The sequence below is a fragment of the Montipora capricornis genome, chromosome 5, assembly GCF_036669925.1.
Source record: "Montipora capricornis isolate CH-2021 chromosome 5, ASM3666992v2, whole genome shotgun sequence".
NCBI classification, from domain to species: domain Eukaryota; kingdom Metazoa; phylum Cnidaria; class Anthozoa; order Scleractinia; family Acroporidae; genus Montipora; species Montipora capricornis.
Genome location: NC_090887.1, coordinates 5,189,894 through 5,214,893, shown reverse-complemented (window position 1 = coordinate 5,214,893; position 25,000 = coordinate 5,189,894). Strand labels below are relative to the sequence as shown.

The window sequence follows — 25,000 nt, the reverse complement described above, 5'->3', positions numbered from 1 at the left end:
GATTCGGAAAGACATCGGTTGCTATAGCGGTGGGGCACCAACTGCAGTCTCGACGCTTTCCTGTTTGTTTCCTTTCATTACGAGGACTTCAGACAAAGGCACATCTGACATCAAAGCTTTTCAGCCTCGTAAGGCAAGCCATCCTGAGTCAGAGATCAGAATCTCAGCCTCTGTCCTTTGAAGATGAGCTAATTGAGACCCTCGGCAGCATTTCAGATTCCTGTGTATTTATTCTTGATAATGTAGATGATCTGCTAGAGAGTGGCTTTCCAAATGTAAAAGAAGACGTCCTGCAACTATTTGAAGAAATTCTCACGCGAAATAAGAAGATAACTCTGGTGGTGACGACACGAGAATCATTTGAATTTATCAACTTGAATTTCCAAGGGCACAAATCAATAAGAATAAGGTCACTGGATGACATCTCATCTCGTACGTTAGTTCATGAATTGGTGCCAAATGCGAATCCCGATGACTGCGCACAAATTGCCCAAATATGTGGTTGTGTGCCTCTTGCAATGAGGTTAATGTGCTCTCTAGTTTCTGAAGATGATGTTCAACCAAGCCAGTGTTTGATTGAGTTCACTGAGTCCACAACAGAAAGTATCGTCGACATCTTAGACAATACAGATTATCCAGCTAATCAAAGATTGCATTTCTTATATAAAAAAAAAGTCCTTCCACAGACTTTCTCCCGAACAAAAAGAAGCATTTGTGTCTTTGTCTGTTCTTCCAGGATGTTTCACCACGACTCTTGCAGCAGCTGTATTGAATGTTAGAAAGTGCAAGACCATCACAATGTTGAAATTACTCCAAAGAAAATCCTTTCTTGATTCAGATTCCCAGCCTGGAACATTCATAATGCATAAGCTTCTTCAGTCATTTGCTAAAGAAACAGGAGATCAGCGAATGGAAGAAATAGTAGCAAATGCAAAGTGCCGTTTCCATGAGCATTACATTTCTCGTTTCGACAAATTGAATGATGAGTTTCTAAATGGTCATTCCATGGACGCATTCATTGCATTCTATGAGGAAAAACAGATTTTTGTAGAAAGTCTTGTAGACGGTTGCACAGATCCCAGGATAGCCGAGAATGTTTTTAAAGTTTTGATTAAAGCAGAAATGTTTCTGGACACGTTGTTTTGGTGTTCTATGGAATCTGACAATTTTGACACTATCTACGATTCGTCTTTAAAGGCAGCCAATGCTCTAGGAAATACATATTACCAGAGGCGTTTACTAGCTTCTAGAGCATTTAGTGAAATTACCTGGGGAGCAGGAGGAAGTTCAATGCAACTTCTCAAGAAGGCATATGAAATCCAGTCAAAATCTTGTTTAGTTTCTGATGATGAAAGGAGTAAATATTTGTGTTACTTTGGCATCTGTCAGCTTGTTGACGACGAGGTTGAGAGCGGGATACAGTGCCTGCAAGAGGCTCTTTCTTTAATGCGTGAAAGTGGAGAGCAGAAAATTCTAAGGCTCGTTGTTAACCAAGTCATGGCGGTCTACTATCAGTTCTTAAACGACCCATCTACCTCGACTTACTACTATGACAAAGCACACAAGGAATGCAATTCCGCTGCAGACGAGCAACTCATTGTTATTCCACCTTTGGGACGCAAAGAAAAAAAAACAAAAAATGGGAAAGAACTTCAAACAAATACTTTTGACTCGCGAAATTATTGGCCATTGCAATTCCTAGTTATATTTCACATCTGGAAAGCAGCAAAGAACTTCTTTGACACTGACACCCAGCAATTTGTAATTAACCCTGCCCTTCGAATGTTAAATGATCTCCAGATAAATTCCAAAACCCCTTCTTATTTGTTTCATTTTTGCGGTAATGTTATGGTACTTCTGGGGTCAACATTCACAGAAGAGGGAATTGTTGGATGAGGTTTCGAAGAATCAGTCGCACGTCACCACGCAACACTCGAGCAATTCAAACATAGCTCTTCAGGCCCAGAGGAGAACGTTCATTCAAGCGTGTCCCTTTGTTCTCAAGAATGCAATCACCCTCTCGCAAAGTTCTACCAAGACTTCGGTAAATTGCACTACTGCACGAAGAACTACTCAAAGGCTCTTTATTTCCAAACGCGCGCTCTTGATATCCTATTGAGAACAAATAAACAAAAAGGAAATGCATACTTGGCCCATAGCTACCATTCACTAGGGGTGACACAGCACTTGTTAGGTGATTTTACCTCTGCTGTGCAGTCAATGCAGCAGGCATTAGATTTGCGGATAAAATTGTTCGGAGAAGATCATACAAGCGTAGCTAAGAGTTACCATTCACTCGGGGTGACACAGCATTCGTTAGGTGATTTTACCTCTGCTCTGCAGTCAAAGCAGCGGGCATTAGATGTGCGAATAAAATTGTTCGGAGAAGATCATGCAAGCACAGCTCATAGTTACGATTCACTCGAGGTGACACAGCATTCGTTAGGTGATTTTACCTCTGCTCTGCAGTCTCATCAACGGGCATTAAACGTGCGAATAAAGTTGCTCGGAGAAGATCATGCCAGCACCGCTGATAGTTACCATGAACTCGGGATGACACAGCATTTGTTAGGTGATTTTACTTCTGCTCTGCAGTCTCATCAACGGGCATTAGACGTGCGAATAAAGTTGCTCGGAGAAGATCATACAAGAACAGCTGATAGTTACGATTCACTCGGGATGACACAGCATTCGTCAGGTGATTTTACCTCTGCTCTGCAGTCTGATCAACGGGCATTAGATGTGCGAATAAAGTTGCTCGGAGAAGATCATGCCAGCACAGCTGATAGTTACCATTCACTCGGGGTGACACAGCATTCGTTAGGTGATTTTACCTCTGCTCTGCAGTCTCATCAACGGGCATTAGATGTGCGAATAAAGTTGCTCGGAGAAGATCATGCAAGCACAGCTGATAGTTACCATGAACTCGGGATGACACAGTATTCGTTAGGTGATTTTACCTCTGCACTGCATTCCTTCCAGCGGGCATTAGATGTACGAATAAAGTTGCTTGGAGAAGATCATACAACAACAGCTGACAGTTACCATGAACTCGGGATGACACAGCATTTGTTAGGTGATTTTACCTCTGCTCTGCATTCCTTCCAGCGGGCATTAGATGTGCGAATAAAGTTGCTCGGAGAAGATCATGCCAGCACAGCTGATAGTTACCATTCACTCGGGGTGACACAGCATTCGTTAGGTGATTTTACCTCTGCTCTGCAGTCTCATCAACGGGCATTAGATGTGCGAATAAAGTTGCTCGGAGAAGATCATGCAAGCACAGCTGATAGTTACCATGAACTCGGGATGACACAGTATTCGTTAGGTGATTTTACCTCTGCACTGCATTCCTTCCAGCGGGCATTAGATGTACGAATAAAGTTGCTTGGAGAAGATCATACAACAACAGCTGATAGTTACCATGAACTCGGGATGACACAGCATTTGTTAGGTGATTTTACCTCTGCTCTGCAGTCTCATCAACGGGCATTAGATGTGCGAATAAAGTTGCTCGGAGAAGATCATGCAAGCACAGCTGATAGTTACGATTCACTCGGGGTGACACAGCATTCGTTAGGTGATTTTACCTCTGCTCTGCAGTCTCATCAACGGGCATTAGATGTGCGAATAAAGTTGCTCGGAGAAGATCATGCAAGAACAGCTGATAGTTACCATGAACTCGGGGTGACACAGCATTCGTTAGGTGATTTTACCTCTGCTCTGCAGTCTCATCAACGGGCATTAGATGTGCGAATAAAGTTGCTCGGAGAAGATCATGCCAGCACAGCTGATAGTTACCATTCACTCGGGGTGACACAGCATTCGTTAGGTGATTTTACCTCTGCTCTGCAGTCTCATCAACGGGCATTAGATGTGCGAATAAAGTTGCTCGGAGAAGATCATGCAAGCACAGCTGATAGTTACCATGAACTCGGGATGACACAGTATTCGTTAGGTGATTTTACCTCTGCACTGCATTCCTTCCAGCGGGCATTAGATGTACGAATAAAGTTGCTTGGAGAAGATCATACAACAACAGCTGATAGTTACCATGAACTCGGGATGACACAGCATTTGTTAGGTGATTTTACCTCTGCTCTGCAGTCTCATCAACGGGCATTAGATGTGCGAATAAAGTTGCTCGGAGAAGATCATGCAAGCACAGCTGATAGTTACGATTCACTCGGGGTCACACAGCATTTGTTAGGTGATTTTACCTCTGCTCTGCAGTCTCATCAACGGGCATTAGATGTGCGAATAAAGTTGCTCGGAGAAGATCATGCAAGAACAGCTGATAGTTACCATGAACTCGGGATGACACAGTATTCGTTAGGTGAATTTACCTCTGCTCTGCAATCCTTCCAGCGGGCATTAGATTTGCGAATAAAGTTGCTCGGAGAAGATCATGCCAGCACGGCTGATAGTTACCATTCACTCGGGGTGACAAAGCGTTCGTTAGGTGATTTTACCTCTGCTTTCCAGTCTCATCAACGGACATTAGATGTGCGAATAAATTTGCTCGGGGAAGATCATGCCAGCACAGCTGATAGTTACCATGAACTCGGGGTGACACAGCATTCGTTAGGTGATTTTACCTCTGCTCTGCATTCCTTCCAGCGGGCATTAGATGTGCGAATAAAGTTGCTCGGAGAAGATCATGCAAGAACAGCTGATAGTTACGATTCACTCGGGGTGACACAGCATTTGTTAGGTGATTTTACCTCTGCTTTGCAGTCTCATCAACGGGCATTAGATGTGCGAATAAACTTGCTCGGAGAAGGTCATGCCAGCACAGGTGATAGTTACTATTCACTCGGGGTGACACAGCATTCGTTAGGTGATTTTACCTCTGCTCTGCAATCTCATCAACGGGCATTAGATTTGCGAATAAAGGTGCTCGGAGAAGATCATGCCAGCACAGGTGATAGTTACCATGAACTCGGGATGACACAGTATTCGTTAGGAGATTTTACCTCCGCTCTGCATTCCTTCCAGCGGGCATTAGATGTGCGAATAAAGTTGCTCGGAGAAGATCATGCCAGCACAGCTGATAGTTACCATTCACTCAGGGTGACACAGCATTTGTTAGGTGATTTTACCTATGCTCTGTAGTCTTATTAACGGGCATTTGATGTGCAAATAAAGTTGCTGGGAGAAGATCATGCCAGCACAGCTGATAGTTACCATTTACTCGGGGTGACACAACATTCCTTAGGTGATTTTACCTCTGCTCTGCAGTCTCATCAACGAGCATTAGATGTGCGAATAAAGTTGCTTGGAGGAGATCATGCAAGAACAGCTGATAGTTACCGTGAACTCTTTGTGACACAGCATTCGTTAGGTGCTTTTACCTCTGCTCTGCATTCCTTCCAGCGGGCATTAGATGTGTGAGTAAAGTTGCTCGGAGAAGATCATGCCAGCACAGCTCATAGTTACCATGAACTTGGGGTGACACAGCATTCGTAAGGTGATTTTTCGTTTGGTCTGCAGTCTCATCAACTGGCATTAGATGTGCGAATAAAGTTGCTTGGAGAAGATCATGCAAGAACGGCTTATAGTTACCATGAACTCGGGGTGACACAACATTCGTTAGGTGATTTTACTTCTGCTCTGCATTCCTTCCAGCGGTCATTAGATGTGCGGATAAAACTGTTCCGAAAAGATGATGCAAGCACAGCTGATAGTTTATTTTATTCTGGTTAACAGGAACCTGTGTTTGTCGTGAATAGGTGGAATTTCTTTGCTGTTGAAAGACGTAACTTTTGAGAGTAAGAGGCCAAAAGAAAGGAGGTAAATCACATAACCAAGCGAAGAAAGTCCCAATTTGGCTTTTTTTTATTTTGGAGAAGATTCCTCATTGGATTTAGGATTGATTGAAGATTTCTCGGGTTGTGCTGGATAAATTCACCTCCGGTTGACCTCCAATGACGGCAGCAAGCTTTGATATTCAGAGAAAACGATTTGAAACATCAATAGTGAAACGATCAGATCATGTAACGCCTTTGTTCAAGACTTTACATTGGCTCTCAGTTGAGAGGAGAATTTAATTCAGGATCCTCATAACTCATAAGACCCTGCATAGACAGTCAGCAAACTATTTGATGCCTTTAAATGACGAGTACCATCGTAACAAATCGTAGTTTGTACAGGGGACATGGTAACCTGGCATGGACTTTGACACTATGATATATATCGATGAAAAACGTGGATTCTAGAAATAGACAGAGGCTGAAAGTCAGCTAGTGAAAGTATGTATTAAAGTGACCGCGTCGAACGCACTCTCATATTAGGGAGCTTTAGCAACGACAACGGCGACGGCAACGAGAACGTCACAAATTTGCATATTTAGTGGGCAAAAACAATAGCTTTGCACGCCCTGCACGTGCGTTTTTCATTTTTGTCCATTTCTTTGCCGTCGTCAGCAAAGCAACAACGTGAAATTACTAACTTTGAAGTGTTATGGAGAACGTCAGCACCTGGAGATAAATTTTCATTTTTCTCCCCTAAATTAAGCGCCGCTCGTAACGGTTTCATTCCTGAGGGACTGAAACACCTTTGTCATATTAAAAGGCTTGGAATAGTCGCGAAGTGATCGCAATAACGTGAATTTATGTTTTTACATGACGTTCTCGTTGCCGTTCACGTCGTCGTTGCTAAAACTCCCTATTAGGGAGCTTAAGCAACGACAACGGCGACGGCAACGAGAACGTCATTTCAAAATATAAATTTGCGTTATTTTAATCGCTTCGTGACTATTTCAACATTTTTAATATGACAAGGGTGTGGTAATTCCTCAAAGATGACACCAGTCGGAACGGCACTCCATTTTAGGAGAGAAAATGAAAATTTATCCTTAAGTCCTGACGTTCTTCATAAAACCAAAAACTATTTACGTTGTTGTTTTGCTGACGACAGCAACGAAATGGACAAAAGTGAAAAACGCACGTGCAGGGCGTGCAAAGCTATTGTTTTTACCCACTAAATATGCAAATTTCTGACGTTCTCGTTGCGGTCGCCGTTGTCGTTGCTTAAGCTCCCTATTCTTTGACTTTGTACTAGTTGTAAATGTAGGCCGTCTCCCACATGATGCGGTTTTTAAAAAAATTCTGCACTCTGTGGAAATTCAATGCGCACCAGTTAGGAGATCCTGCAACTTGTATTTTCTGCTTTTCTAGCTTCTAAAAGTTTGCCTTGGAAATCGTTCATTGTAAATTTTCTTATAGCTAGAGTCCCCTTTGCGAAATCTTAAAAAATCTGCACTATGCACCTTTTTGAAAATCAGCAGCCAAATCTCTCATTCTAGGCAGCTGTCCAAGCGCTTTTTTGCATAACAAAATTGTTCAGTGAAATAAAAGTTGGAAAGATAATAGTTTTTTGCAACTGTAGTTGGAACGCAACCAGGCGTAGGAGACCCCAGCACACAATCCTAGGCCCCAACAAACAGCAGCAGTCCTTGGTCATATAAGGGAGCTTACGAAACGAGGACGACGGCTTCGAGGACTTCATTGAAAAATACGAGTTCGCGTTGTTCATATCACTACGAAACTATTTCATGTCGTTTCGCGTTAAAAATGTGTAGTAACTATTGAGGAATTAAACTGGCATGAGTGGGTTGGAAGCGTAGAGAGAGAACTGAAAATTCATCGTCATGTGCTAAAGTCCTCCACAGAACCTTGAATTTGGTCATTTCACGTCGTCATTCAGGAGATGACGGCAAAGAAATGTACCAAAATGTAAAACGCACGTGCAGAGCGTGCAGAGCCATTGTTTTTGCTCACTAAACCTATTGTTTTGTAGCGTCGTCGTTGCCGTCGGCGTCGTCGTTTCGTAAGCTCCCTATTTACAGTGCAACGCGCCTTACCGTGGCCGCCCCACAAACTTTCACATTTGACAACTACGTGTAACATACGTCAACTCAACAACCCATGCAACGGTGTTGTTCAACTTACAACCGTGCGAACTTTGCAGGGAGGCGTGACTGTCAATCAAATTGGCACACCCTGATTGGAGGATAATTTGTAAAAAACTTTGTTTGAGGGTCACGGTATAAGGCGCGTCGCACTGTAACACTTTTTACCCTCCTTTAGTCACGAGCATTTCGATCAAAAAAATGGAATTAAATTCATAATCCCAGCGTTGGGTTTTACTCCTTTCTCAAGTTGTCGAATATCTACTAGCAAAAGTATTCAAGAATCGCCGGTGGCCTTAACCTTTTCTCTGGAGTTAATGGTGTTCACGTTTGACGATGTCAATTCTGACAAGGTACTCAGTGTTAAAAACACGGCTCTCGTGGAAACGGTATAAACTCTAAAAAGCTTTCATATTTTGGGAACGAAGGGAGTTGCATTATTCAGATTATTGATGACAGCAAAGCCTTATAGAGTTCATTTTGGAGGGTTCTTTGCATTAAAACAATGGATATCTAGTTCATTGAGGCATGATCCAGTCCCAAGAGTAAATAACTTGTATTGTTTTTATGCAAAGTGACCCCCGAAACGTATTGCATTATGGGATGGGTTCTCAACGTTATCTTTCATGTGATGGTGGCGATTTATCGATTGGTTGAAATTTGAAACTTGCCCCAGTTCCCTGCGCAATTCCGGAATGGCCTATGCGGTTCATTTCGTATGTCATTTGCGGGTCTTCGCGGGTAAACAGCTTGAATACAAAGGAAAGCAGACTTAACTTTTATCTCCCTTCTTGATCTTAGCTTCCTTTCACTCAATGGGAATTTACCTCGCTAAGAGGATACTGTAAATGTCCTAATAAACGACCGGGGCGTTTATTAAATGACTATGTTTGTGTTGTAAGGGGGGTGTTGAATAGATATGAGGCGTTTATTAGAGAGGGCCGTTTATTTCAAGTTAACTGTAACAACTAGAAAATCCAAACAAACGTTCATAGTTCCATATCAAAAATATAAAATAAATAAATAAATAGCGCGCGAATTTTGGAAAAGATTAAAGTGTTGATAGAATTCGTATTCCGCTATGCCTAATATAGGGAATAGCTGGGCTTTTCAATCTTTTAAGGAACCGAATTATTGGTACGAAGATTGACATTATGAGAGACAGTTATATAGGCAGAGGTCGTAGCCGATTATATGCAACAATTAATTGAGTGGAACTAAGAGCCACTATGGCTCTTGGTGGTCTTGGTGGAACCCCGTTAATAAGATCACCTTTGGGCCGTGGAAAATTGGTCATAGAAACATTATGATGCAACACGCTTTAAACATGTACTACACTTGATTACCTTTAATGTCGTTGTAAATCAACCTTTTTATAGTTATTTTTTCAACCTTACAAACGCAGTTTATTGCAACTGGACAAAACCGAGTCCATGTAATGCGAAAAAACAATGACGTCGTTCAGTTCCTATCTGATTGGATGAATTTCAGCTTTGGCTGGATTATTGTTTCACGGCACTCAATGCCTGTAGGGTGAACGTGGGCCTTTAAGCCAATCACTTTGTACACAAGTGAGATGCGAGATGTCAGCGGTTTTTATGTTGCCCTCTGTCTCTCTTTGAGGTGTACGGTTGGCTCAATGGGCTGGCATTGTTCCCCGAATGGCGTCCAATGTTAAGCCCTGTTGGGCTGGGTTAGTTACTGGATGGGTGACCATCTAGTGATAACCATTGCCGTACGCTCCAAAAGTTCACACAGCTTTCCATCCATTCGTGGTGGGTAAAATGAGTACCAGTACTACTGGGGACAAGTTGTGTATGCAACGGGATAGGAGTTGCGCCCACCCCTGCCATGAGTTGCGGTAGATGCCGCAAGTTATGGTAGAAGCATTGTAAAAGGAGCCTTCGGGTTGCCTTTGACTGCGGTCGACCACTTGTCTTGTCTTGTCTTGTCTGTCTCTCGAAAATTTAAAACATCTTGCAAGTTAGATGACGCTTCCGTATATGAAGTTATTTTCATCATCACTAACCCCTCTTTCACCCGGTAGCCTCGCAGCTCCTACAAGGTCTCACCTGATTGGAGACCACCCTTGAGGTTTAACAAAAGAACAAATAACAGAAACAATGGCCCTTTTGTTTTAGGCCTAGGGTAACAGAAACAATGGCCCTTTTGTTTTCGGCCTAGGGTCCATTGTTTCTGTTATTTGTTCTTTTGTTAAACCTCAAGGGTGGTCTCCAATCAGGTAAGACCTTGTAAGAGCTGCGAGGTGACCCCTTTCACCAGTGTCATTAGCCTGCGAACAGGCTCCCAGCGAGGGCGGAAAAATATTCGGCGAGCGAAACGTGAATCTGCGAGCGAAGCGAGTGGGAGTCGGAGCGTGAATCTGCGAGCGAAGCGAGTGGGACTCCCTCATCACCAGACCGCTCGTTGCTCGTCCCTCGTCCCACTCGCCTTAGAATACACTCGGCTAACTCGCCCGTAAACCCAACCGGGAGCCTGTCCGCAGGCTACAGTATCATTTGTTTCCTCTCCTCCTTCATGTGCTACTCCTCAAAAGAACATATCCTCCCAGTTGTCTGGAAGTTCGACAATAACTGGTGGATCAAAATTGCCATCTACAGTTTTTTTTCGTTGAAACTGTAGTCAATTTAACCAGTCGTATTAACGGGGTAATTTTGTAAAGAAAATAAGGACTGAGGACTCCAAAAGGTGGTCCGTGGTCATAATAACGGGGTGGTCGGATTAACGGGGTTTTCAGATAAGAGAATGTGTGGGCTTTTGTTCGGGCCATAAAAAATGTGGTCGTAATAAAGGGGTGGTCACATTAACAGGGTGGTCGTAAGGCGGGGTTGCACTGTGCATGTCTTATACACCTTATTCCAAAATGGCCACCATTTTTGCTCATCCTCGGTGTAAAAACCTGTGAAACTTACGGATGACGTAACACAAAGAAAACAAAAGAGCAAAAAAAAAAAACATCAAAGAATAACCTAACCCTAAAAGGAGCAAACAAACAAAGAAAAAGTTTCGCAGGTTTTTACACCGAGGTAAAACCACCATTTTAGTATTCTTTTGTTTGATTACAAATTGACCCTTTTAGTCTCGTTCAAGGGTAAATATTCTTTTGAATTTTACGTTTGAAAGCGAGGCCAAAAGGGCCAATTTGCAAGGAAACAAAAGAATACTAAAATGGGGGCCATTTTGGAATAAGGTGTATGTTGCTATACGCAACTGACTGGGACATAGAAAACTGATCTGTTATCTCAACATCGAATTAGAGACGTCACTACTGGCTGTTCCCTGGGGTAACACCAAGGGGCCCATGAGTAGGAGCTTGCCTCTCCCATACAAGCCGTATGAGTCAACCTTTGCTTGTATCTTTCTATTTTTAGAACGCCACGAGTTCTTCGTCTCTGCACACACTGTTTAGAATGGCCAATCAGAATAAAGTTATTGTGGAACAAAGACAAAAATAGCAAAAGCAATGTATGCAAATTGTGCAAATTGATGTAAATTGTTGTAAATGTGAGTTTCCTGCTGAAAGATTAGTTCTAAAAATAGAAAGATACGCGCAAAGGTTGACTCAAGGATATAATGCATAGGGATGCTCCTACTCATGGGCTCCTGGTAACACATTTTAAGAACAAAGTGGATTGAGTATTCTCTATTATGAATTCAAAAGATCACGAGAATTACAGCTTCTAGCCTTGAACACATGTACACCCACCTTCTTTATGAATAGCCGATGTCACGTAATTTCTTCAATAGAGCTTGCTTTCGATAGCAAATGAAACGTGCTGTAAACAAGAACGACGGAAGCCATCCCCGTGAGTTGCTGAGTACTGCAGGCCCCAATGAGCCACACGAACGACTTATTTTAGGGCTGAGCCTGAACTTTCTTGTTCTTCTTTGTTGTTGTTGTTTGAGCCTGAAAGCATTGTTCTTAACATTTTCTTAAACTGAGGTTGTGTGGCATACTAAGTTCGACTATAACTAAACGAAGTTGTTCTTCGGTGTAGCATGCAATAAGAACACCACATTGTTAACGTTAAAAGACTTCGCTAAGTATTCGAGTGAATTTTCCTGTGTAGACTACCGTTTTACATTTCTTTTGCCGTTATTTATACTACTTACAAAAAACAAAAAAACAAATGAGCAAAATAATTTAAAGACATTCTTAACTCACTCTCAGCTTGGGTATGTTGTTATGTACCAGTCAAATCGAAGCTTCAACATCCACCTGGGGCAACCCCCCGGGCATTTGAATTTTTGGAAAATTTTTGTTGAAATCCCCCCTCCCCGGGCCAAAAAGCTGTTCAAATGCCTCGTCATAGGTCTATTTCAGGTGATCAAATGAATTCGAATTCCCCACCCCCTAGGAGCGGTGATCAAATGCTTCGCCCCCGGGAAGACTAAGATGATCAAATTCCCTCCCCCCGGGCAGGAAAAGGCGTCAAATGCCCGGAGTATGCCCGAGGGGGGAGGGAAGATGTTGAAGCTTCGATTTGACTAGTACATTAGTATGTTCTAAAACTTTGGTTAATCTCCGGCGTGAAAGGTGTTCTTGTAAACTGAAAATGCCCAGAGTTAAATAGTGAGCTGTAGAGATGTAGATACAAGGAGACTATACATGAAAAACATATTTCCACTGCGGGCTTTCTTTTCTTTACTGCTTAGCTAACTGATTCATTTTTAACAGCTGCCGGGTGATGGTGTAACACAAATGATCTTAACACTCATTTTTTCTTTGTTACAAATAAAAGCACATTCAGAATGAAACCATCTGCAACCGGTGAAATGAATGACAAATAAGGTTTCAGAAATAAATACCAGACACCGCCCTCTATGCAAGTGACTTGAATGACAAGCAATACTCTGCTTGAATCGTGAACAGTCCTGCCGAAATATTGCAAGACAAAACACTCCAGGGCCCGGTTGTTCGAAAGCCGATTAGCTTAATCCAGGATTAGCGTAAACTTTTGTTTCATGTTTTTAACGTTTTGGTGAAAGTTTTTTTGCTTATTTTTGTTTTTCAAGACTGACTTCTTCTCATGTAAAATGTGGCCGAATATCAGCGTTGAACAGCATTTAGGAGTAGAGAAATTAACTCCTCGCTTAATTTTTAATCTGGGATTAGCGTTAATCGGCTTTTGAACAACCGGGCCCAGAGGTCAAGTGTTCATACAGAACTTGTGTAACCCGAGAGCTAAGGTCGAGTAGTGCAATTTCTCTCGCGGTTCTTAACAACTGAAGTGGAATGGCTCTGGTCTATGACTGGATAACTTTTTTCGTTAAATACGTCATTGAACGTGTTATTTTATAAGCTGACCACGAGACAAAGGCTATCACTTTCGTCCCTCCAAAATGCTGATAAGAAGTGAACTACATCTAATGACTCTTGTCTGTGTTGTCTTTTCGGCTAATGGATTTTGGATGTCACAGAAGCCAACTCCGCCGGTAAATGAAATCAAGACGCCAGTAATAATTGGTAACGTAAAATTCTTGTTTTACTGAGGTTCTATTGTTAAGTACTCTTCCTTATTGCGCATCAAAAATAAGGACACCAAATTATTTAGTTTCATAAGAAGGGTCGCCTTAAATTAGAAACAATGAGAAAGTCATAAAAGGACTCAATACTGGAATCTACTGCTGATTTGCCGGGAGGATTTTGCAACTGTGCAGGACCTGAGCACCAGAGAAACGGTATGAAATAATTGCGTGTATTTGTCGCGGCAAAGACAAAACACTAAAAGATTCAAGAGGCTCTTTAATTAGCCAAAATGGTTATTACGAGAAACCTAAAAAGCCGTTTTTACTTTGTTTGTATTTTATTTTTTGCTTATTTGTAGAAAGGTTACGTAATGTAATCACGTTTCAGACAATTAACCTGAAGATTTTGCTGTCGCTCGTCTGTTGGGACAGCTTCATGTTCCGGAAGGGAAAAAAAACATTCGTTTCTCTTCAGGAGCTCATCAGGTGACCTCTTGATTCTCTTATTTCATGTACCCCTATTTACGTGTGGTACAAATAAACCATTTTGTTTTGTTTTGTTTTTCTGTTTTATTTTTTTTGCAATTGGCCAAACTGGTTACTTAAAACTCCAAGGTCGCGAATACAGAGAAGCTATAACTGGATAACGCACAAAACAGAAAACAGGTCTCTGCGCGGGCCTTTTTCTTGACTAACAATGGAACTTACACATAAGAAAAGAAAATATTCGAGAGTACAAAGGTTCAGGAATCTCAGCTTACTGAACGTTACGCAATAGTCAGGAACTGTCACATCATGCTCCAATCACGAGACCGGTAGCAGTGTCTCGCAACGCTCTCCCCTCTCTTTGTCTCCTCACCTACAAAGGAGGCAGAGAAGAGAGACCCTGGGAACAAGGTTGAGACCGTGACCGGTAAGTCAAGCTCCATGACTGGGGCCTGCTCTCAAGTTAACAGTTTTTTGGAGACTAAGCGGAGCGATGGACTAGCATCCCATCCAGGGAGGAGTAGAAATACTCTCGCTTCATGCTACAGTAACCGGAGATAAGCGCCGGCCTGATGGGCCACTAGGGTCGTGGCAGACTTTACCTTTAAGCGGAGCCTGACGTGTTTTTGGCACGAGTAGTGGCCTCCCGCGATGCAAATAAATTTCGCTTGCTTTCTGCTTACTTAGCAGGAAGGGCATGAAACTAATTATAGCGGGATGTCTTGTTTTAAGGATGCGGTCGACCTAACCAACCGTGCCTCATTTCAACCAGTGTAGCAGGCGTTCGATTACATACAGGGGGATGGAATCGAGCGAATGATATATAATTACCACGAACAGCGCGCGCGTCTCGCGCGCGCTCTCTGAATTTGCGTGTCAAACGCCTATCACGCAGACTTGAAGGATATTGTACTTTTTTTTCTAAAGTGTAATTATGACCTAAATTCATTATAACTTTATTGGTTTTATCAGTGCCCGGTACAGGCGGAAGTCAACTGCAGGCAAAGATCAACAAACCGGAAGTACCGCACTGGTATTGCACCAAAAAGACATCCGATTACTTTGCTTTATGGCTCAAGAAAACCTCTTTGTTGCCTCTCGCTGTAAACTGCTGGGTTGACAACATGAGGTACTTATTGGTCTGGTACATATAGCTATATTAAACGAATTGATAACAAGAACTCACCATTGGAAGATTTGAAATATTTCTGTTAAGAAAAATTCTCCATGAATTGTTAGCTCAAAACTTCAAATTTAATCCGAATAAATAAACCGGAAAAATGACAAACTCGTTAAAAAATACAAAAAACTCTTGCATAAAAACTAAAACTTGTACGCGTCAACACAATAATTTGAATTGGTTGTTGCTAGAATTCGCCCTTGTCACATGACGGCCATATTGTCCCGGGAGACCAAAAGGGCTTTGTTTTACCACGCTAAGCCTTACAGTGAAAATCATGGGGGCGAGGCTTGGCGTGGTAAAACAGAGCTTTTTTGGTCTCCCAGGACAATATGGCCGCCGTGTGACAAGGGCGGATGGATACTCTAAAATAAGGTGAGACACTGAGTTTTGTGTATATACAGTGGCAAACGATCTCACTAAAGTGAAGAAACTTCGATCTCACTAAAGTTTTACCAAGTTAAAAGAAATCTGTGAACAGATGTGGTCTTGGTTTAAAAATAGACACTTTTCTAAAGGCGATGAGGACTAGGCCAATTTGGGTAAATCTTACTCTTGGGTCACGGACTCATGTGTCAACCCAGGCCTGGTGGGTTTTTGATGACGTCATGTATTGCTGACTGTCGTTTCTAAAAATAACGTGGATAAAATTCAGGGGCCCGGCCATATCCACTTATCTCCTTCTCTGTCTAGTTATTTTTTCTTGCGGAAGACTACAACTAAGACATTGGTTTTCTTTCAACAAAAATCAGACTTGTGTATAACGAGGAAACAAATACCGTCGAGAACGCTCCAGGCGTTGAGACAAGAGTTCCCGGATTTGGTAACACGGACACAATTGACCATCTGGATACAGATAATCTGGTGGCCTATTTTGCTCCCATGACAGATATTATGGTGTCTTGGGGATACGAGCGAGGTGTGACTGTCAGAGCAGCACCATATGACTTCAGATACGGGCCTGGTAAGCTATAAACCTTTTGTCCCGCAGAATACGTTTGTGAGCAAGCGTTTTCCCGAGATTTCAAGCCTTGTGAGCAAAAACAAGCGACTAAATGAGGGTTAGGAGGGACGGATTTAGTAACTTGGGGCCCAGGAAATGATTCGCTTACGTTTGATTTGATTGCGGGCTTGGAAATAACTGCAGAATACCTGGCCACTATTGTGTTCTTGAAGCGGCATTCTTTGACGAAATACACGCAATTCGTGTGCAAATAAGTGTTCGGGTATTCCGCAGTTTGGCTGCTTGTGGTCTGCCTTATAAGCTTTAGAATTAAAGTGCGTTTTCCCAGAGTCGTTGCATGCTTTCGAAAGGTCTTCTTTCGGAACGCAGTTCGGGCACGGTTAGCAAAGCGTCGAGGGAAAACAACCACGGTTAGCAAAGCACCATGGGAAAAAAGCTATCTTTGAAAGCAGGAAATTAATTATCAATTTAAAAACTTCTACAGAGTCACAATCAGAGTATTTCACAAAGCTGAAGGCCCTCATCGAGGAAACTTACTCAGCAAACAACAACAAGACGATCACGCTGCTCAGTCACAGTTTAGGATGTCCTTACACTCTGGTTTTCCTGAATAAACAGCCTAACAGCTGGAAAGACAAGTACATTTTCCAGTGGATTACCCTGTCAGGTCAGTAATGTCAGTTACAAAATAAAATTGACAACAAGTCAACATACCTCACTTATGAAAGGGACCCGTTTCTCTAAAGTCTCGAAACTTTACGGGCCATATTCAGGTGTCATAATTCCCTCCGTATCTCAAGAACGGAGAGGAACGGAGAGGATTTGAGAAGTCAATTTTCACAGTCAGTTTGCTTTTTGTTACCTTGAAAACATGTTAAAGGATCGGCTTTCCTGAACAAGCGGTTGGCAGGTTCACAAATGGCTTTTCGGCCCGTGATACGTGACACGTTCTCCTCCAATCAGAAAACGTATTTGAGTTGGGAGGTAGAACAAATCTCATTGACTGCTCCTGATAGGGGCTTTTCAGAGCCAATGAAACAATCAATGAAACGACAGAACAGAACAATAACAACCGTAAGAGAATACCAATGGTCCTTATTGGAGTTGAGCCTGCAGGGCTCATTTTCTTTTGTTTAGAACTACATACAAAAGAGGCTTAAGGGTCAATTCGATACAAAATGACTCCTTAGCCTCGTTCATGTGGCAAAACCGCTGATAACTCCGATAAGGGCTATTGAGCTGGCTATTGGCTGGAGGCAAAGAAGTTGGCTATAAGGCGATAAGTTAAACCAGCGACTACCAGGATCAAATTCAACGAGTGGTCGGAACCGGTCTTGAACACGGGATTTCCAAATCTCAAGGCAAGCGCTCTAACCACTGGGCAGTAGGCTTGGATAAACAACGTTGTTGCGCGACAAGTTTCACGAAAAATGTTGCCCGTATTACTGGGCCTTAAGATCGCAAAGTGCAACAGCATTTGAATTTTAACACTTCCTTCGTTGTGAAAATTGCTAACGCTCCATTGCGTCTTCGCTATTTAGTCAATTTTTCAAATGCATCGGATTTGACAGTTCTATGCGATATTTATAAAATATGCTAGGAAGTTTAACCTATTTTTACCGCAGAATAGAATGAAATGAAAATTGAAAAGATCAACGCAGGTAGCTGAACAACCTAAACATTTGTTCAAGCCCTGAAATTTTCAGGCTTCCTTGGGTCAACTAATAGATGGCTTTCACGTGACGTCACAGCGGCCATTTTGGTGCACCAGAACAATAGACATTCTCTCCGTTGGGAATTGAACTCTATTTTTGTGAAAACTATGCGCAAATATTTTGTATTGTCTGGTACACCAAAATGGCTATCAAGTCACGTGAGTGAAAACCATCTATGGCAGTGCTGATCTCACCACGAGTCCATTACCCAAGTGCAAGAATCTGGTATCCAGTTTGTCCCCATCAGCGTCACAAAAGTATCTATTTTGAAACCAATTTTTGCTGTAAAATAAACAATAGACCAATCGGCTAACTCAATGGTGTACCCAATTCAAATCTCCCGAGGTTAAGACTTTTGTTTTATAGAGCGCTTTCACTCACGTGACTAAAACATAAAAATAGAGTTCAATTCCCAGAGGATTAGTTTGGAACACCAACATGGCTGCCGTGACGTCATGTGAAAAAGTTCTGTAATGTAGCATTCACATTTAAATGAGAATGAAATAACTGGAACAATAGCTCATTAGCCCATTTCCGAGTTGCTGCAGGCCTCAGTGTCAAAGCGAGTCCTAGTGCACAGCCATTCCAGTGGAAATGAGTTGCGTATTCTTATGCAAGTCAAACTCATTTTCCTTTCAATAGTTGAGCACCAAGACTCACTTCGAAACCGAGACAAATGGGAGCTCGGAAATGGGCCATTCCCAAACGGTTTGAACTGGGTACCACGTCAATTTGGTCTATTGTTTTTTTTCCCAATAAACTTGGTTTAAACGTAAACACTAATCTGACGCGCTGATGGGAACTAGGCCAGTTTGGGTAAATCTTACTCCTGGGTGATAAAATCTAGTTACCATGCACTAAGTTAAATTCTCAAAATGATTTGTCCACCAGGAGTATGGGGCGGGACAGCAGAGCAAGTCAGTCTGTTCTCCTCTGGGAATACCCTCGGAGTCCCGCATTTCATATTGAATCCGCTGACTGTTAGAGGTGAGCAGCGCACGGACACAAGTAATATCTTCTTGCTTCCCAGCCCTGAATTGTGGTCACGGGATGAAATCTTGGCCAAAACTCCAGGACGCAATTACACCATAAACGACTTTGACCAGTTCTTCGAAGACATCGGATTCCCTCTTGGAATAAAACTACGACAATTGGTGGGGCGCCCTTTGTATCCACTGACTGCGCATGCTCCGAACGTAACCGTCTATTGCTTGTATGGTACTGGAGTTGATACGGCCGAGAGTTTTACATTTGGAAAGGGCGAGTTCCCAGATACTCAGCCAAAGGTATCCTACGGCAACGGTGACGGTACAGTCAATATTCGGAGCTTACAGGCCTGCGGTAAATGGAATCAGCGGCAGCTGCAGCCAGTTTCACAGCAAACATATCCCTCTGTGAATCACAATGGCGTACTCAGCAACGAAGACGTGCACAACTATATAAAAAAATTGTTAATTTAAACACTTGTTAACCAAAATTTTGTTGAAATAAAGTTACCGGCTGGTAAAATAGAGCAGTTTCAGTGTTAGAAAGGTTCTTACAAACATAAACAATTTGAAATACCTTTTTAAGTTTTATAGTAATTAACTAAGGAAGACTCTTGTGATTTTGGGACTAAAAGGGGGCTGTGTCATGGTACTGTAATTAATTTTTGTGTAGTTTTTCCAGTTACTCGCCCCTACTCGCTACGCAACTTCACATTAACCCAGAAATTATTTTTAAACAACGCAATTCAATTTCGTTATTTGCTGCGACAAAGAGTTCAGCTTTTTTCCCTATGGTGGTTTACTTATTCAATCTCGTCCAAAAGGCTTTCTCGGCTGACAGAGTTGATATTACTAAATTCTCTTGTTTCAAACAACCACACAATTTGGATATGAGATGGTAAATAGCCAACCTCGTTGCCTATAATCAGTCTCATCCAACAAGGGAGAATTGAAAACTTGTTTTGTTAGATTTTCACTTAATTCTGAACGCTGCGACACTTGCCAATTTACTTGACGCAATCAGCTTCCACGTTAGGCCATACGGTATATGAGCTGACAACCTAGATTGAGAGCAGGTGCGGATCTAGGAGAATGGTGCAGGGGGTGTTACACTCCCAAGCGAGAAGACGAGCACTCCTCCCCTTTTTATATGGGAGTATTCCCCCCCCCCCCCCCACCCCACCCCCGGGCGATGAACATGCTTTCTTTTCGGCCATGAGATAAAATATGTGTATGAACACATCTCTAATGTACTTAATGTACTTGAAAGGCTCAAATTGCCGACATTCATAGCGATGGACATTTTTTCAAGGAAATAGGAATGTTTTTCAGAAATTCAAAGCGCTGTATATTCGGAACGGAAGACCTCGTGGAACTAGACCTACAATTGTAGCTTTATTTCCATCTATTAGTTGACCTAGATTTATTTCCAGGTCATCTTCAAAAGTACCTCCTATGGATAAAAATTCAGAAGACCTTACGAACTGTGAACACCTTCTATAGTTTGACAATTAATTTGCTACTTGAAACTCCAAAAGCTTTGTCTATCACCCAAATGGGTTCAATATTCCTACAAGGTGGACGAGGCTCATGTTTTCTCTCAACAGATTCGTTAAACGCCGTAACACGGTTAGAAACAAAACATGAAAGCTGCGAGAAGTAACTGTTGTCCTCCACTGATCATCATCTAGCTGCGAACCACGAGGCACCCGAGCATTTCGTTCGTGCTAGCTAACTATCGGCAAATCATCGTACTGCTTGCAGAGTCCGAACTTTGGCTCTTTTTGTATGCGGATTGGCTCCGAAGAATGTTCTATTGACATTCCACTCTCACTTTCGGAAAAACATCGGAAAAACAAGGAAAAATTAATACGATGGCGATGGCAGATCTACGATGGCAAGATACAATGGCAATAAGTGACTACGCGCATGCACAGTAGTCACATAAAAAACTGCAGGTAGGGCTCAGGTAGGACCAAGATGGCATAGTATAGGCCATTCCGGAATTGCGTAGGGAACTGGGGCGAGTTTCAAATATGAACCAATCGAAAATTGACACCATCACATGATGTTTGATACTTTTAACCCATTGACTCCTGGGGATTCCCCATTGACGAGTAAACTCGTCAGGCGTTAGATTAAAATACAAAGTATGGCCGGCTTAGGCTTCAAAATCCATACAAACGTCTCTGATTTTGGATTGGAAATAGTTGAGGTGCCACTTAGTTTGCCTATTTTTATGAATAGTACAGAAATCGTAAAAAAATCAAGTTGAGAGTTTACATGGTTTGCGGGGACGCAGCCTAAAAACCTCGTTGAATTCCTGAAACTTTCAGGCTTCTCTATGAAATTGCAAAAATTGCGTTCATATTAACTGCGAGGATCACAGCTTCACTTTATTTCATATCTGCAGTTCAATATATGATCCATTTCATATAACATTTCATTGAAAGCCAATAATGCTAATTGGCACTAAAATAAAATAATATTCTATTGATGATCATTTTTGCATTCCGTCTATGAACGCAGTAATACCAAGGCTTGAAGAAAGATATTAGTTGTTGTGTATTCAATAAACTGGGAAACTTGATCAAGACGGCGGGACCCTTTTATGCACCTCAAACTTAAGGACGGTGCCTACTATTGTTATTGCGCATACGTTCTGCGCATCTTGAGATACTCGGATTTCATATCGGTGATGCTTACTTACAGGGATATTTTTGCGCGGTTTAAAACTATCCGGAGAAAGTAGATCTTAGTAAGTAATCTTGGTATCCAAAAAGAAAATTGGGGGTAACCATGCATTTTTGAGAGATAATTAAGTTTTAATTTGAGAAATAACGCCATACATTGCTTTGTATTTTAAAGCTTGTTACAAATATTATTCATGAATTATCTTTGAAAAATGCGTGGTTACCCTCAATTTTCTTTTTGGATTTTAATAACACTTGTTAAGATCTACAGTTCCTGCATAATCACACACCGGGGCAAAAATATTGTTAATTAGTAGGCACCGTCCTTAAAAGCATGTATACAATAATGTATAGACATAATGCACGCGATACCCAAATAAAATGTAACATTAGTCATTGCTGTATTTGGTAGCTGATATCCAAGACTGACCAGAGCTCCAACTTTGGAACAGTGTGCCTAAAACAACTCTCCAGCTAAGAAATACAGTTCAGTCATTTCTAATGGGGTAAATGCCGGGAAGGGGGAGGGAGGGGGGTACTTCCAGAAAAATTGGGTGGGGGTGTGTGGCAGGCTTCCTGAAACCCTCATCCTATTTCAGACCAAAATCTGTGATTTTCCCTACCTATTTCAGACCTGATAAAAAATTTGATACCCTAATATTATTTCAGACCTGATCCTTAAATCAATACCCCATTTCAAACCTGTCTTATAATCAGTTCCCTTGGTCAGACCAATCTTAAAGGCAATGTTTATATGCCTTTATTACGTAGGATACACGGTTGGCGTAGACATTTGGAAATGGTTTTATCACTTAATGATGAAGATGTAGCTTCGTCTAAAAGACATACCCAGTTCAAGACTAGAGTGGACAAACCATACCCTAGGCCTATTTCAGACCGAAATGGTCAAAACTGATACCCTATTTCAGACCAAAACCGCTAAAAAACCATACCCTTTGGCACTGCACATACCTATATAGCCCATATAAGGGATTACCCCCTCCCCCCAGGGGTAAATGCAATAAGTTACATAATGAAACAATGATTGAATTCTAAGTACTTAATTAACAAGTCATAATTTTTTTCACCCTTATTATGTAAGAGACTTTGTGGTCACTATTATAAATATACTCCTTCCTGTAACTCAGGACAAAGATGCCCTAATAGGTGGGGGTCTTTTAATTTACTCTCAATTTTTCTTCATACATCATCAATCCACACAAACAAACACCTAATTAGGCCTTATCTCAAAAATCTAACCTTTGTTGTTTCATATTCAATATATGGTGGGGTCATACATGGTGTTTTGCTGTTTCTGGGTTTAGTGATGTCCAGCAGGAAATGAAGCAAAACGGGAAAGCATTTTGTTTTTCTCCCTTTTAGCCTGCATGCAGGTGGTTGGATGGTCGATAAAAACCGGAATTCGTAATGAGGTCACCATCTTGGATTCGCGCGGCTAGGTCTGGGCCACACTAGGTCTGGACCACACAAGTGATTTCACTTGAGAAGTGAATACCAAGTACTATTCATCTCTGATCAAAGGGAGATAGCCTGCATGCAGGCGGTCTCCCTTTGATCAGAGATGAATAGTACTTGGTATTCACTTCTCAAGTGAAATCACTTGTGTGGTAAACACCAAAAAAAAAAACCAACTTAAAACAGTTATCATTATTTTTGTACGAATCATCATGAATCTAATAACAAAGTACATAAAGGCGCAGTAGTTACGCTATTTTAGCCAAACTTCAAAAACTAAAAGACGTCCTTGCGTCAATGAAAACCAAAACATAATGATGTAGTTTTGTTGCCAATGATCATTGAAGTGCTATTCTTTGTTGTTTGCAGCCAAGGATGGAGAGGAAATGAATTGAAACTTGAAAAAGCAAGTTTGGAGACAGAGTCTTCAGAAAGACATCAAAAATTATAAATACGAATAGCTTTGTGTCCTAAATACATTTCATATCTTGTCTGTTCGTTGACAGGAATGTTGTACATGTGAACTAAAGTACTAATTTAGATTTTTACCCATTTTGACATAAAAACAGCAAATTTAGCATAACAGTGCCCCTTTAAACTGGCAGATCTGATGCATTGACTATTTGAAGCCATATTTATCTCAGATGAAATATAATTCCTAACATCTGATACTTACATGTACAGTCAATAGGTATCCCTATTACAGAGAGGATATTACATGGCCGTGCGAGGATACGAACTTCATCTTCGAGTGCTGAAAGCATCTCTCACGAGTGAGCGAAGTGAACGAGAGTGAAGGGAACGAGTGAGAGATACTTTCAGCACGAGAAGATAAAATTAGTATCCCCAAGCGGCCATGTACCGGTAATGTTCTGTTTATTATATAGATATTGATGAAATGTCTAGATTTAAAACAACTTGTTTTATTCATTTTCGAAATGATGAAAAATTGTTTAAAAACCACTAAAACACGCATGTTGTGTAACAGGAAACAAGATATGAAAGTTATGAAAAACAAATCATGATAATGTAAAATTTGCAATAAAAATGTTAATGTAGTTGAGAAGAATTATATTAAAGTACAAATTTAAAGTATCGTACAACGGAAAGGAGGCTCGGGTTTTATTGGTTAATCGTGTTCGTTACCATGACGACAGCTATATCCTCACATGTGAAAGATAAAAATGATACATTCACTGCGTGTGGTGAAGATGTGATTTTTTAGTAAAAAGAGAAATCCTGGTCTTTCTTCAGTATCTATATGATAAAATTGTATATCCAGGGTACCAGGGAAACTTTCTCATGATCAGAGGAAGCACTGTGTTAGTGACAAAGTCAAACACCAATTTATTTACTGACTTGCTTCCTAAGACCTTAGAGAAAAACCCTCTGGCACCCTGTTAGGGTTACTAACTTGAATATATTGTGAGTTTGTCACTTGTCACATACTGCATGGTTCTCATGTCCTGAATAATTTACATGTATGTATTGTTTGTTAAATACGGTTTAGCGTAAGACTGTGTTCGTCACTGGATATCATACTGTGGGTAAATCAAAGGTTGACCGACTTCAACATTGATCATGAAAGCCATTTTGCAAAATGGGTGACTGAATCAGTTAACTTAAAGGAATAAAATAAGTGATTTTTGGCAAAACATAGAAAACACCCCCAAGTATATGTCAACGAATACCGCTTTTAGAATGATCATGTTGCAATCTCTCCAAATCTTCCATTGTCTCAGGCATAGGGCGTCCTTTAGTTTCTGGCAACTTCAAGCCGGCTAATCCTGCCACTAACGAAATACAAGCAAAAATAAACATTGGCAAGGATCTGCTTTGCTCTCCCATCAACACCACAAATGGGCATAAAATTCCACCAAAACGTGATGCAACTGTGGCTACACCCATACCGACATTGCGGATCACTGTTGGGAACAGTTCTGCAGCATAAACATAAACAACACCAAATGATGCCGAAATGCAAAACTTCCCAAACATAGCAGCAACTGACAGCCACATGGGGTTGTGGCTTTCTTGCTGTTGCAGCTTCATGCACATATAGCAAGATCCAGCAGCACCCATCATAAAGTAAAACAAT

At 41.5% G+C, this 25,000-nt stretch overlaps 3 protein-coding genes across 3 annotated transcripts in view; 2 read left to right on the top strand and 1 right to left on the bottom strand.

The window, feature by feature from the left end:
- LOC138050169 (uncharacterized) overlaps positions 1 to 6,720 on the top strand; it is a 16,444-nt gene extending 9,724 nt beyond the window's left edge. Inside the window, 3 exon segments of the mRNA XM_068896628.1 lie at positions 1 to 668; positions 670 to 1,840; positions 1,907 to 6,720. The exon segment at positions 1 to 668 is cut by the window's left edge and continues 138 nt beyond it. Of these exon segments, the coding sequence (XP_068752729.1) occupies positions 1 to 668; positions 670 to 1,840; positions 1,907 to 5,115 (5,048 nt within the window). The 3' untranslated portion in view covers positions 5,116 to 6,720.
- Positions 6,721 to 13,239: 6,519 nt separating this feature from the next.
- LOC138049225 (lysosomal phospholipase A and acyltransferase-like) lies at positions 13,240 to 19,257 on the top strand. Its single transcript, XM_068895399.1, has 5 exons — positions 13,240 to 13,400; positions 14,861 to 15,017; positions 15,821 to 16,032; positions 16,517 to 16,699; positions 18,639 to 19,257. The coding sequence occupies exons 1-5, from the start codon at positions 13,277 to 13,279 to the stop codon at positions 19,205 to 19,207; spliced, it is 1,245 nt and encodes a 414-aa protein (XP_068751500.1). The 5' UTR covers positions 13,240 to 13,276; the 3' UTR covers positions 19,208 to 19,257.
- Positions 19,258 to 23,809: 4,552 nt separating this feature from the next.
- LOC138049224 (solute carrier family 22 member 15-like) overlaps positions 23,810 to 25,000 on the bottom strand; it is a 5,332-nt gene continuing 4,141 nt past the window's right edge. The window contains exon 2 of the mRNA XM_068895398.1: positions 23,810 to 25,000. This exon is cut by the window's right edge and continues 523 nt beyond it. Coding sequence (XP_068751499.1) covers positions 24,583 to 25,000 — 418 coding nt within the window. The 3' untranslated portion in view covers positions 23,810 to 24,582.